The sequence below is a fragment of the Anarhichas minor genome, unplaced genomic scaffold (genome assembly GCF_050575085.1).
Source record: "Anarhichas minor isolate MPS153535 unplaced genomic scaffold, ASM5057508v1 ptg000074l, whole genome shotgun sequence".
Classification (NCBI taxonomy): Eukaryota; Metazoa; Chordata; class Actinopteri; order Perciformes; family Anarhichadidae; genus Anarhichas; species Anarhichas minor.
In genome coordinates, this window is record NW_027466520.1 from 6,925,960 (window position 1) to 6,939,923 (window position 13,964).

At 42.8% G+C, this 13,964-nt stretch overlaps 1 protein-coding gene across 1 annotated transcript; it reads left to right on the forward strand.

The window, feature by feature from the left end:
- The first annotated feature begins 1,328 nt into the window (after window positions 1–1,328).
- Window positions 1,329–13,751, forward strand: LOC142937592 (1-phosphatidylinositol 4,5-bisphosphate phosphodiesterase delta-1-like). The gene is made up of 15 exons (XM_076080588.1): window positions 1,329–1,568; window positions 3,434–3,592; window positions 7,185–7,413; window positions 7,570–7,699; window positions 7,806–8,034; window positions 8,137–8,338; window positions 8,476–8,620; window positions 8,725–8,877; window positions 10,137–10,283; window positions 10,366–10,522; window positions 10,618–10,734; window positions 10,831–11,009; window positions 12,206–12,341; window positions 12,447–12,596; window positions 12,760–13,751. The coding sequence occupies exons 1-15, from the start codon at window positions 1,469–1,471 to the stop codon at window positions 12,849–12,851; spliced, it is 2,325 nt and encodes a 774-aa protein (XP_075936703.1). The 5' UTR covers window positions 1,329–1,468; the 3' UTR covers window positions 12,852–13,751.
- The last annotated feature ends 213 nt before the right edge of the window (window positions 13,752–13,964 follow it).

Genomic DNA, 13,964 nt, shown 5'->3' on the forward strand with positions numbered 1-13,964 from the left:
AAAATCACAGCACTGAGTTAAGTATATAGGATACATAGTAAAGCCCTCATTTAACATAATATTATCAAGGTTTGCATTGGACCAAGTGCATGTTTATTTTTAGTCTCTGTTGAATTCCATCCATAGGTGTAGTTTCGCTCTGCCAGACAGCTGAATGAATGTTTTAAGGACAAACACGGTGCTGGACTTGTCAGACCGGTGTGGCAGTGGGTGTGGACTGACGGCGTATAAGAGCCTGATGGGCTGGCATTAAGTGTGCATTGTGTGGATAGGCTCAGAGGGGCACACACGTTGGATCTAATCTCTACGTACAACGAACAGACTGGTGTATGGTTGTGGTGACTCCTATAACATAAGTGACACTATACTCTGGAGGAGAAGAGGACTCGGCTCATGGTGATATAATTTGACTGGAATCAGAATGGAGTCAAATGGCACAGCTGGGAAACACGGTGAGTTGGTGTGTGGTGACGCACAGATTTATACCGCCTGTTGAATTCTTCTACTACTGCATCCAAGAGCTCACCTGTTGAAGTGTTTCACATGCAGGGGGGGAAATATCTAGTGTACTTACGTTTGTGTGATTTTTGGCAATAAGAGTTTTTGTGACTTTATTTCATCTGTATCAAAGAGTAGCTTGGACGTTTTTAAAAGAAAAGAAAATACATGTATATAACTACTATGTTTTTGTTGTTGTTTTGGTATATTTGTGGTTTAGGTTGAGTTTGAGATAAATACAATCCAACATGTAGCCTACCTAATGGCTGATGTTGACACATCACCGGTTTTTTTCTGTCTCTGACAGCAAATTTGCCACCCAAATATTCAAAGTGTTCGGTGGTTTAGTTTTTGTTTCCAGGACAATATCACGTTTCACGCAACAGCAGAATACCAAACAAGTGCCGGTGTCATGTCTGTCCACAACCAGAACGCTTGTAAATGAATTACACATATTTAGAAAGTATATGGGTAAGTGGGCGACAGCAGACGCATTACCACCACGGGGTGGCGCTATTTCACTCAAAGAGGATTTACGGACTTCAAGATTTTAGCTTCCTAATTGTTTGTCAACAAAAAAAGCGTTTAAACTGCGCACATGCAACATGCATTTAAAGTTGTAATGTAGCCTATAATGTATTTTCCATTCCTAAAGCAATGGGAAGTGTCCTAACTCGCCATTGAGATGTTTTAACACTAATAATATGTTAAGACTGAGTATAAAGTTAACTTTCTACATAGACTTGCTATACAGGAGTCCTCGGGCAGAGTGTGCACAGCTGGACGTGCACCGCTGCAGGGAATATAACAGAGAAGCTATGAGTTTAGACCCGCCCCATGAGGTGGGGAACGACGTGTTGACTGCTGCTGCTCCTTCACACCGAACACACATTACCGACTGGATATCTCGTGTTTTTACTGTAAAAGACAATCAATAAATAAACAAAGAAGAGGAAGAAGTTATTCCACAATGTCTTGTCTACATAAGCGCCTGAAAAGGACGAAATCAGAGGAGCAAGCTTTCCAGGAGCAGGTGAAAAGAGTTGCGCAGGAGAATGGAAAACGGTTAGGTAAGTCCCCCCCCAAAAGGTGTGAATGTGCCTGAGTTCACGTAAAATGACGCTCTGGCTATTTTCACCAACACGGGCAGGCTAATGTTTTGATGACCTACATTTGAAAGGTGTATTCTTTTCAACATAAATCAGTGATCACATCGGAACTTGCAGCAGGTAAACACACTGAATGTGTAGAGCAGTAAAGAGGCTTTATGAAGGCTTCCTCATTGCATGGAGCGGTGAATTCTTTCTGCCTTTCTGCCAATATGGCAACTCAGAGAGAGAGAGAGGAGGGGGGGGGGGGGGGGGGGGGGGGTAGAAAAATGACATGGCATGCAATCTTTTTGTCTTTCAAAAAGGGACAAACACAGGAAGGAGTTTTAACCTTCAAAAGAGCTGAATGGACAGAGGGGAACTCCTCCTTTTGTAGCCTCATGTGTTTATGATTTATTAGTCATTTTCAAAAAGAGGACAGCAGAGCAATACAATGCAAACTGTTATAAAGCACTATAAGCAAATACTACTTTGATACAGCGACAAACTGTTGCACCATCTTGTTTTGTTTTGTTTTGCTCAACCCTTTCTCTACCATACATGGGTCTTTTGGAGCATCAGTTACTTTCTCACTGGAAATAAAGCTAAAATCACCCCCGCCTCCCTCCTAGGTTGTGTGAGAAACTTCCTCGTTACCTAATTCCTCAGAGGCATTTCAGCTTATTCTAGGCATCTTCTTGCCCTAGCTTGCCTCACAGGGTGTAGGCGACCTCACATCTGAATCTGATTACACTGCAAAAGAAGGAAAAAAAGAAAACTCATCTGATTTTCATAAACTTCCTTCAAAGACACAGATATGGGAAGTGTTTGCTGCTGTTCTCTTTTCATAACATAGACCTGGTGGGTGACTAAGGACCTCTCCTTCACGGTAAAGTAGATAACATGAACAAGGAAGGAGATGACGAACAAGTAAGCTGCCACTAGACAGAAAGCCTGACTAAGCAGAGGCGGCGTTGAAGCTCTCGAGCTGCTTTGCCCGGTCCTCCTCGCTGCCTGCTGCGAGTTCAGAGGCTCATAAACAGCCTCTGTGAGTCTGTGGTGCGATCTGTGGGAGAAAAAAAAATGCCTGCAATGTTTAGTTGCTGCCCACGAACCAGACACAATCCCAGCTGAGTTGTTGTGAATGCATGTATCCTCAAATGCCCTTTTGCTTACTGAGAGGACATCAATAGGCATTTTATACAACTGCTCTGTATTATATTTAATGACCATCATGAGCTGGCGTGATGTGCAAAGCTCATCCCTCCCACATACACTGACGAGCACCAGCCTTACCTCACATCGGCACAGACGGAAAACAAATTGATTAAACATTGACCTGCCAGCATTGTCCTGTGATCTTATTGTTAGCTTCCTACTGATGTTACACACCCTTCTTTAATCAGCTGATTACTTCACCTGAATGATAAGCCACTGGCACTGTTGCATGAAACACTGGACTGTACACTCAGAGCTGAGTACAGAAGTACACACAGGTAACGTTAGAAACTGGTTCACGATCAGCTGATCATGCTAAGATTTACAGGGTCTTTTTAAGACAAAAACAAATGAATAATATGGAAAAAGCGCCTGTTAGAAAGCAAGAAATGTCAGTCACCCCACAAAAACACAATTCGTCTTGGTGAAAGCCAGGAGTCATAGTCAAACTAAGGTATATGGAGGGGCATGCAGTTTACAGTTTAACATTTTGTGTGTTGGAAACGTACTATCACACATTTTTCCTTAGTAACAATGTCATAATTTCCCTCTATATAAACAGCCCCTTGCTAGTGCATCGTACATTAAACAGCATTTAAATTGATTAGATTTGTGTATGACCCCTGCAGGTTTGGAGGGAGATCCAGATCTACAGTTCCTGCTGGTCGGCGGGGAGCTGATCAAGATTCGCTCGAGCGCCTGGAAGAAGAACCGCTTCTTCAAACTGCAGGAAGACTGCAAGACGTTGTGGTATGAGTCCCACAATGTATTCAGGCGGAAACAGACTTGTGAGTGTTGTTTTCTACATGAGTTACATCTTTTTATTTACATAATGCACAACATTTGGAGAAGTTCTACAAAGCCTAGAATCCTCCTGAGTTCCAGTTTGTGTGAGTTTTTTTTCACTTGGGCTCGTCCAACCCACTGTCTTCTTGAGCTGTTCATTTGTCTGCTATTATTCTGTCAACATAGAGTTCTCCCTTCAGATCTCAACAATAGCCTCTTGCAAACGCACCCCTCAAACCCCACTGCTACTCCAGAATATGTGAGCGGTGTATATACTGTGAGGCCAAAGACTGACTGGAAAATACTAGTGTTTGTCCATGTGTGTGAGAGAGATTATTTCCCTCTGATTTCTGGTGTAGTAAGCCACTGTCGGGGTGTGAATGTATGGATGCATCCTCTGGGCCTCTCTGATCTCCCTCCAATCCCGGCGGCGGCTGCTGCCACCAGACCTGATAACCTCTGTCCCGAGCCTGAGCCTTGAACAAACACTGAAATCTTCCACTTACAGACACAGAGGTGATATCGATCGATACGGTCGTGTGAACGGTCATGTGTCAAAGCTGATATTTAACATGACCAAACTAGCTGAGAGACGGGCCTCGAGGTCACAGTCATTTCCATGTTTACGGAGATAAGCGTGCATGTTTTATTGCTTTCCTGTGGGCTCGAGCTACCCGCAATTACCGATCAACTCTAAAGCACGTATTGTTTTTAACCAAGAGATTCTTCTGCTGCTTCACCGGAGCAGAAGTTGTTTCATTTCTACAGACACATTTCCATGAAGTGGCTGTAAACCATCCACTGAGTGAGAGAAATGCCCTCCACCCACTTCTCACTTCTCATTAGTCCCAATAGACTGTAAAAAGCTCCTGTTCTCTTTTTCCCACGCTCTGTGACTGCCATTTGCCTTGATAGCATTCACAAACACAGAGATACACAGGCACGTACACACTGTCAGGATCACATGAGGAGGATAAATATAACACATTTCTCATGATACAACTCCCTCATATTACTGTCAGTCTGCTATTTGGCACAGAGATAAAGGTATTGATAATATTTCCAAACTTATCACATCAGAACAATATTCATGAGTTCATATTCAAACAAGTATTAACAGATTTGGTATGTAGGCGGTTATTGTTTTGCATGTAATTTTCAGTTGTTAATTTCCAACCTCGACGCCAAGCTGAATGGGAACCTTAAAGTCAGACTTATACGACAGCGTATCAGGACTATTGTGGGTATATGGGGGAGTAATGTTCAGAGTAAAAACTCAGAATTGCCAAGAATACATTTGTAAATTATAGAGAAATAAACTCACAAATTTACAAGAAAACCAGTCAAAATTGAAAATTGAATCTGCAAGAAGTAGTGTTTCTGTTGTGAAGGAACCACACCGCTTTACTTTGCACGGTTGGATCAACCTCACACCACAGACGCCGCCACTTGCTGTGTATTATGCCTGCAGTGGATGACCTAATCAAATTATACTTCTGTATTTAGCAATAAGTAAATACTCGTGATTTTAATCCAGAATCACCATATTATTATCAGCATCCAGACTTGACGTTGTCATGAATTGGGCCTTTTCAGAAGAGAACTACATACTGATTTAATACATCTAATACGCCATCGTAAGCTTACATTCACACACGGACATACAGCAAACTAACAACAAACACCCTCATCCCTGCTAAATGCTGTCTTCTCTTTGAAGAAAAGAGTTTTGAAAACAGCTGCAGGAACTTTGAACTTGCACAATAATCTCATTGTGTTCAATTTCATCTGGTATTCAAGCAATGCCGGGCAGGACACGGATGACATGACGTGGACATTGTGGAGAGATTGGACTCTCTTGAAAATTATCCAAATCCACAACCCTAAACTAATCTACGGTGGTCTGTTTTTGTGGGCATAATGTGCAAGCGCTGATTAAACAAACACTGCCCTTCTGGTGAGTGCCTCCAAGGTATTTTGTTCATCCAGCAGTCAGCTGAGTGTAAACCACCAAGCGTAGGGTGTGTTTCTCCACACCGCCCCCTCACTGTCGGAGTTTTTCTCTCCGAGTAGTCTGACCTTCAGATTCATTCTGCCCCCTAGACAGTCTCGGATTCTCTCAGGAACAATGGCCGCTCTTCACCAGACTCCCCAGCCTGTAGGATGTAAAGGGTGGAGACACTGTGATTGTAACCCAGCTTCAACATATGGCCTCTTAGCTAAGCTTCTGGTGTTTTGTTACCAGGGCGGTTGTTGCCATTTAGCGTGATTACATCATGCGCGGCCGTGCATGCTCTTCTGTACATTAAGCTGCTCAACAACAGAGCAGGACACCCCCAAACGTATGGGTGAAAACAGGCTTTGTGTGCAGAGACCTTCAGTAAATGTTTTCTTTGTGTGGCCGTTTAATACAATATATGTCGATCATAACATTTTATGTTTTGCCCACGTGTTGCCAGTGTGTGAGGCGAGAAGATCAAGTGAGGCCGGACTGCATCAAACGTTAAATGCAGTTATCAAATCTCCATGGAATGTGTTTGTGTTGCCAAAGGATCCAGATGTTCAGCAGACAACAACAAAATGTCTGAGCGGCCATCTCTTAGACCGTCTCTGAGGGCTCTTAATCTAAAAACTGTTGCATAGTTCAGTTTTTGGTAAACAAGATTCAAGCTCAACCTTCTGTTGTTATGTAACATGTTTACATGACATGTAGTAACAAAAAATTCTGTTGTAGAAGATCCTATCTCACCACCATTTATGTTTGCATTTTGCATTCATCTTCTCAGTTGTTCCAGACTACATAAAGTTGTTTTACTTATAAAACTGCTCTAATCAATATTTCTATAGTGAATCAAATAATGTAATGTGATGGGAAAGGGGTCGCTCTTTGTGTCCTTCAGCTCTTTCAGTTTTGTTTTTGTCGCCCACAACTTTACAGCAGACAGACAAAGTCAGCATCTAGCTGATATAGTGAACGCAGTGCTGCATTTAGAAGGTAAAGACCGAGATATTCCCCTCAGGAGCTGATTCAGCATAAAACACAGCTAGGAGAGTGAGTATTGGTCTTAGGGGGCTAAAAACATAGCAACACAAATGACTGCTAATGTTGCTGTGTGTTTGCCGGATGTGTAAATATTCAACTGGTGTGTGAGTGAAGGCCACAGAAGCGAGCTACCACACAGAAACAAAAGCCTTCCTGTAGATAAGATGTAAAAGCAGTTTGTGGCGATCTGTGTTTGTGCACACCAGGACTAAAAGTCTGCTGCCACAAGATACTGACTTGTCTAAGGGCGGATGTCAAGGTTTGCTTTAAAGGGCCAAGTGTGACTTCAAGCGAGGTCGTGGTTGTTCCAAGTTATTACACTGAAAACTACTGTATATATGATTCTAAGAAGCTATTAACAATTATCACCACTGCTGATGACAGAATTGGTAATCAACAGAAAAAGCAATTTTTAATGTTCAATTTCTGTGATATATTTTTTGCATTAAACTTGAAGTGTGCAACAGTTATTCTCTTCTGATAACGGCTAAATTACAGGAAAATCATTAAATTGGGAAATCTCTAACGAAGCCCTTCATCTCTCCAAACAGTCTCCATCGATGACATTGATTCAGTGCGCATGGGCCGTCAGTCTGAGGGGCTTAATAAACACACCCACAGCAGTGTTGAAGACCAGTGCTTCTGCATCATCTTCAAGGGCCGCAAGAAAAATCTGGACCTGATGGCAGCCAGCGGGGAGGAGGCGAAACAGTGGGTCAACGGCCTGGACAAGATCATGAGCAACATGCTCAACCTCAGCCGGCAGCAGAAGAGTGAGCAGTATCCTTGACTTCTGGGTCTTTTAGTGAAGGATGTGTTTGCAAATGTGTTTCCTAAAATGGAACTGCTGAGAGGAGATAAGTGCCTTTTTGCTGTGCCAGATTTGTTGTTTTGTTCTTAATTAGTTCAAATATAATTCTTAAATCTAAATGTCAGTTGGATCATCAACTGCATGCGGAAAGCAGACAAGAACGAGGACAACATGATGACCCTGAAGGAGCTGAAGCACTTCCTGAGACAGGTCAACATCGAAGTGGACGACACTTACGCAGCGGAAATTTTCAAGGTGAGTCGCAACGAGCCGTTGCATCCTGCAGATCTTGATATGTTATCCATAAAAATGCATAAGTCCGCCAAATTTAAAATCTAGTATGCGTTTCATCGTGTCATAGAAATGTGACGAGTCCAATTCAGGCTCCCTGGAGGGCTCAGAGATCAAGCACTTCTACGACCTGCTGACATACCGCGAAGAGATAGATGTGATTTACGGAAATTACGCTACAACAGATGGTCAGATGAGCTCCAGAGACCTGCTCAACTTCCTGTTGACTGAGCAGAGGGAGGAGGTGTCCATGGAGGACGCTCTCAAGCTGATTGAAAAACACGAGGTGGATGAGACAGGTAGGGCTAAGGAGTTTTATACAACACAGTATTGAGAGACACACGGTCACAATCCACATATCGTGTCATATTCACCGGGTCTGTCTGTCCTCTGTCCACCAGCGAAGCAGAAGAAGCGCATGTCCAAAGACGGCTTCCTGATGTACATGCACCATGAGCAGGGCTCCATCCTCAACCCGGCCCACAAACCGGTGTATCAGGACATGCACCAGCCCCTCAACCATTACTACGTCTCCTCCTCACACAACACATACCTGATGGCAGACCAACTCAAAGGACCCAGCAGCACAGAAGCCTACATAAAGTAACTACTTTTACCAACAAACTGTATGTAACGTTAACTGAAGGGGAAACTGCTACTTGAGTTCTGACAACAGCCATGTCAACATGTGCTGGAGTGTAGTGATCCCAGGTTTTCATGAAGGTTTTCTTTCCCTGCAGAGCACTGATGAAGAGCTGTCGCTGTGTGGAGCTGGACTGTTGGGACGGGGCTAACGGCGAGCCTGTCATTTACCACGGATACACACTCACGTCCAAAGTGCTCTTTAGAGACGTCATTAAAGCCATCAAAGACTTCGCCTTCAAAGTATGTTACATAACGATGATTGCATTTCAAATCCATTCCTGTTCTTCTCATTCGGACAGTTATGGAGAGCTTCACCTCAATGGTTGTTTCCTTCGTTTCTCCAGACATCTGACTACCCAGTGATCCTGTCCCTGGAGAACCACTGCACCGTGGACCAACAGAAGCTCATGGCCCATTACTTGATCTCCATCCTGGCTGATGCTTTGGTCACAAAGCCTCTGGGCAACACCATGCCCACCAACTTCCCCTCACCTGAGGTGTGTGAATCTCAGCTCACGGATTCCTTTTCATGAAACATTCAAAGCCCAAATAAACACCAAAGAAAGACCACATCTAAAAATTCCACCTCTTAAGTTAATGAACCACTTCACTTTCCTGTTTACATTAACTGATGAGATTAAAGTAAAACCCAATCCTCATTATGTGAGGACCAAATTAAACCGCTAGCACATAATCAAAACAGCATCAATCTCAAGCCTCTGCTCCTCCTCCATGTGGGTTCACAAGATCTTAAGTTTTGTATTTTGTTATCATTGCTCTGTGAGCGCTGAGAGATAAGTTGTATATTAACTAATAAATAGTCAAAGGATCCGACTGTGAGGCAGTGTGTGAGAGAACACCTTGTCCAATAAGAGTTATCTCCTCCTGACGTAATGTGTTGCTCGTGGATGCGGTGATTGGAGATTTTTGCTTTGTTTTGTTTTTTATACCGTCATTGACCGCTGACTCCGCTGGACTGGCCGGTAGGAGCTGCAAGAGGCATTTCCGGCAATCGGCAAGGCTAAAAACAAGCTTTACCAAGTCTGTTCCTGGACACAATTTGGGGCGTGACTCAAAAACTGACAAAGAAATGTTTTGGTGTGGTTATCTTTGCCGTAATGGAGCCTGGGAACGACAACTGAGTGAGATTCAACTCTTCTTTGTTTGGGAGGGAAGAGGAGCCACACCTGGCCGAGATCTGCACTATACTGAGTGCACTTTGTTGTAAAGGAGTTTCATTTGTATGTGAACATAGGCTAGTCTTTAGCATTTGTCTAGGTGTGGATGCCATTAATCAAGCATTATATCAATGCTGTTTTTTCTGCTACGAACTTATTGTTTACTGTAATCTCCCCCATAAATCTTTCTTCCTTTAGCCCTTATTATATCTTAAATAATAAACATCTATGATGGATGTATTGAAAATGTCCTCAGTACTAGAGGCGGGCTAAAAGAGAGGGCAAAATTAGCACGTCAAATCATTTTTCAGTGACATCCCTAAGCCCTGTTCAAATGTAGCACCCATGGGATGAATGCCTGTGGCATTGTGAGCTTGCGAGGAAATTATAATTATGCATTACACAGCATTTTCCTCTCTGTCATTGGCTGTTGAGAGGGCGTGATAAGCAGCCATCAATAACACATATTTTTTTCCATTGAAAGACAAGAATATGCTTCCCTACATTCAGCTATTGAGTGGTACATTATGTTTATAAATTGCTTAACACAAACACAAATTTTGTCGGTTTCTGTGCAGGAGCTGAAGGGGAAGTTCCTCATCAAAGGGAAGCGATTGAACAAACTGGATGCTGCCCTCAACAATAACGTTGTGGAGGAAGGCACCGTGTCTGAGGAGGATGAGGCTGCAGACTGTAAGGAGAACGGACAGAAAGCCAAATCAAAGGTGCGTCAAGTGTTGGTAATACATTTTTAAAATACATGCGTTTACGTCAACAAAACTGAGCCGCTATCCTGTCTCCTTTTAGAAATCAAAAATCAAACTTGCCAAAGAGCTCTCAAACATGGTCATCTACTGCAAGAGTGTCCATTTTAATGGCTTTGAACACGCCAAGGAAATGCAAGCCTTCTATGAGATGTCCTCATTCAAGGAGAGTAAAGCTGTCAACCTGGCTCAGACTTCAGGTAAACATCACAACTTACTAACCTAACTGACATGTTCCAGTAAGATTGATTTCTCATGAGCAGAGTATGAGAACTGTTTCAATGTGTTCTCGTAGCGACTCCCTACATCCATCACAACATGGACAAACTCAGTAGGATCTACCCTGCTGGCTCCAGAACTGACTCCTCCAACTATAACCCAGTGCCCATGTGGAACGTTGGCTGCCAGATAGGTACGCTCCCTTTACTATATGCAGAGATCCACTCATTAGCATATTAAGTGTTATAGTTACGGTTTCACTCCCTTCTCTCTCTGATTTGGTTTTTAGTGGCGTTGAACTTCCAGACTCCCTCCAAGGAGATGCACATAAACCAGGGTCGGTTTCTGCCAAACGGTGCTTGTGGCTACATCCTGAAACCAGAATTTCAGAGAAGCCTGTCCTCTCAATTTGACCCCGGCACACTTTCCAAAGGGCCCTGGCTGAAGAAGAAGACCTTTAACGTGATGGTGAGAGTTTTTTGCAGTTTAACCCTAAAGTGTTACGGGTGTAGTAAGGACCCAGGAGCAGTACGACTAACACCAGGAATAGTTTGACTTGAATTCTTTATTTTCTTCGACACACACGACAGGAAGAATATTCTCAGGAAAACAGTGACAGGTTCTCGTGGTCAAGGACAGAAGGCTGAGCGAGTTACCAGGGCAGAGGCAAGGCGAGGTAGTCCGAAACAGGCAGGGTCGGCAACAGGGAATCAGTCCATGGGTGTATGCGGGAAAGTCTTGCATGAAAGCAGAGAACGATCTGGCAGTGAGTGTGTGTGAGGCAGGGGTTTAAATAGTGGAGGAGGCAGAGTGAGCAGGTGAGAGTAATGAGCTGATGAGGCGAGTGTGACTGGCAGGTGCACTGAATGAACTGATTAGGTGAGTGAGAGGTGGAAAAAACTAGATAGAAGTGGCAGAGCTGTGACATAAAGAGGTCACACCAAAGTGACATCAAAGAACCAGCGGCGACAAAGGCCGACTGTTGTGTTGCCTCACGTCGCCTGTGTTGCATTTGACCACACTGCAAAGATCACAGCCAACAACTATCTAGCGTGTACGTGCTGTGGCTGCGCGAGAGGAAAGAACTCTCTGTACTAGCAGGTAACGGTGGTCTGCATTCGCCATTCGAAAAGGGAAACAGGAAGACCTAGACAGCGGATATACAAGCCGTTGTTATGATACATACGTGAACCAAAGCAGTTTGTCGACCATTTTCACACCAATCTCCCTCACCAGTTAGCTTCATTCCAGATGGATAAATTGTTTTGACAATTTTCGTGTATTGGAATGTCCAGATGAGGTTGAACAGCCAAACAGACTTCAAACAGAAATCTGTTTGAACAGCCAAACAGACTGATTTCCCTCACCGACGGATCCTTAATCGGCTAAAATATTGCCGAACAGGGCATAATAGTGCCAACGGTGCAACATCAAAAAAAAAACAGGGCCATAGACGCTCACCAACAGCTATAAAATAGCCAATGCTCGGGGTGTCTGGGCCCTAAAGTAAAGTTAAAGGTGCCCCGTGGATTGGAGTCAAGGTTTTGAATTTGTGCTTTAAATCTCTGATATTTGCTAATCACTTTTCATGCTGCAGACATGATTTTCTTCTCTCTTCATATTTGTATTGTTACATATTTGTGTTTTGTTTCTTGATACAAAAGGTGATCTCAGCTCAGCAGTTACCTAAAATCAACAAGGACAAACAAAAATCCATCGTTGACCCTCTGGTGAGAGTGGAGATCTACGGCGTCCCGGCGGACAACGCCAGCAAGGAGACACACCACATCGATAACAATGGTGAGCGTAACCCACATACACATACACAGATATGGACACACACCGCATTGTTCAGTTTTCCCTCTGAGCAAATGTCACAAGCTGAAAAATAATCTCTCCCTGCAGGGTTCAACCCGATGTGGAATGAGAAGTTCACGTTTGACATCCACGTCCCAGAGCTGGCCATGGTGCGGTTTGTGGTGGAGGACTATGACTCAACGTCCCACAATGATCTCATCGGGCAGTACTGTCTACCGCTCACCAGCGTACAGAACGGTAAGAGAGTCCAGCTTAAACAGAGTTCAAACTATCACAACTATTTGATAGACAATAGCAATATGTAAATCATATGACTGTTCTTTTTGTGTTTCTTATAATGTATGAAGTGTTTCTTACACTGATTTGCCGACGAAACTAAAACTCACTTCCTTTTTTCCAGGGTATCGCCACGTCCCGCTGCTCACCAAGAGAGGTGACGTCATCTGCTCGGCCGGACTCTTTGTGAATCTCATGCTCATAGACGCCCAGTAGGATCGCGTTTGGATAAACCTTCATGTCAGCAACAGCATTTGTTTTAAAGAACTCTTTGAAGGAATTTGTCCAGTTTTAATGCTAAATATAATTTAAGTTTAAGTTTGTCATCTGCCAAGTCGCAGGTCCTGACTCACAGTTTTATGTGTAACACTTTCCGGTCATTGTGTAATTTTAGCTTTTTTAAAAAAGAAGTATGGTTGAGAGTTCAGAGTGAATGAAGAAGTGAATGAAAGAGCAGTGTGGGAAAGTATTTAAAGAAAGTCATTCAACTGTATTTGCCATATTGGGGGAAGGGGGGGGGGGGGGGGGGTACAATAACTAGAGGAGTAAGGTGTATATAATTCAGTTTTTCTGAATAGTATTTTATTTCTTATAGATTTCTTATGACTTTATATCCCTTCAGGATCATACAAATCATGCTCATGGAAACAATGTATTTGTCAAGAAACACAACGAGTACTGAACTGTTTTAGTGACTCTGCCTTGATTTAAATTTAGTGCGGTTATGATGTTGGTCACTGGAGCAACAGAATAAACAGTATGATATCAAAACGCAAATGTTTTGCCCATTGAGAGAGACACGTGTGTGTCTGATGCTTTTAATGGTTTTATGTGAAGCACTTTGAATTGCCTTGTTGTTGAAATGTGCTCTACAAATAAACTTGCCTTGCCTTGCTCCACAATGTTTGTCAATGTTTTAATGATAAATATTTTTGACTATAACATTATGAGCATATCAAGAAATGAACTGTATCATACACAAATCTGCTTTTAACATATTGAGCATTAATTCATCTTATCAAGTATTTCATGTCAAACCAATATTTCCTATCGTACTTGTCTTGTCTCTTGTATGAATTTGCACTAGCTCTCAAATAAAACCAGCAGAGTCCCTCATTCAAGCTTTTGTGTGTTTATTCATCATGAAGTGATTCAGCCAATAACAATAATATCCTGAGGAAGATCAGATCATGGAACAATTAGCATAAAACATTGAAAAATATGGATAAATATAAAGCACAACAATTGCAAATAATCTTAATTTAAGTGTAAATTGTGTCCTTGATTTAGTATTTATTCAGAATCATATCAATAAGCTAATTCTAACAT

What these genes read in the sequence shown, in the direction of transcription:
- LOC142937592 (XM_076080588.1), top strand. Translation starts at nt 1,469, where the DNA reads ATGTCTTGTCTACATAAGCGCCTGAAAAGGACGAAATCAGAGGAGCAA. An exon ending in GGAGAATGGAAAACGGTTAG is followed by an intron (nt 1,569 to 3,433) that starts GTAAGTCCCCCC and finishes TGACCCCTGCAG; the next exon opens with GTTTGGAGGGAGATCCAGAT. An exon ending in GACAGAAAGCCAAATCAAAG is followed by an intron (nt 10,284 to 10,365) that starts GTGCGTCAAGTG and finishes GTCTCCTTTTAG; the next exon opens with AAATCAAAAATCAAACTTGC.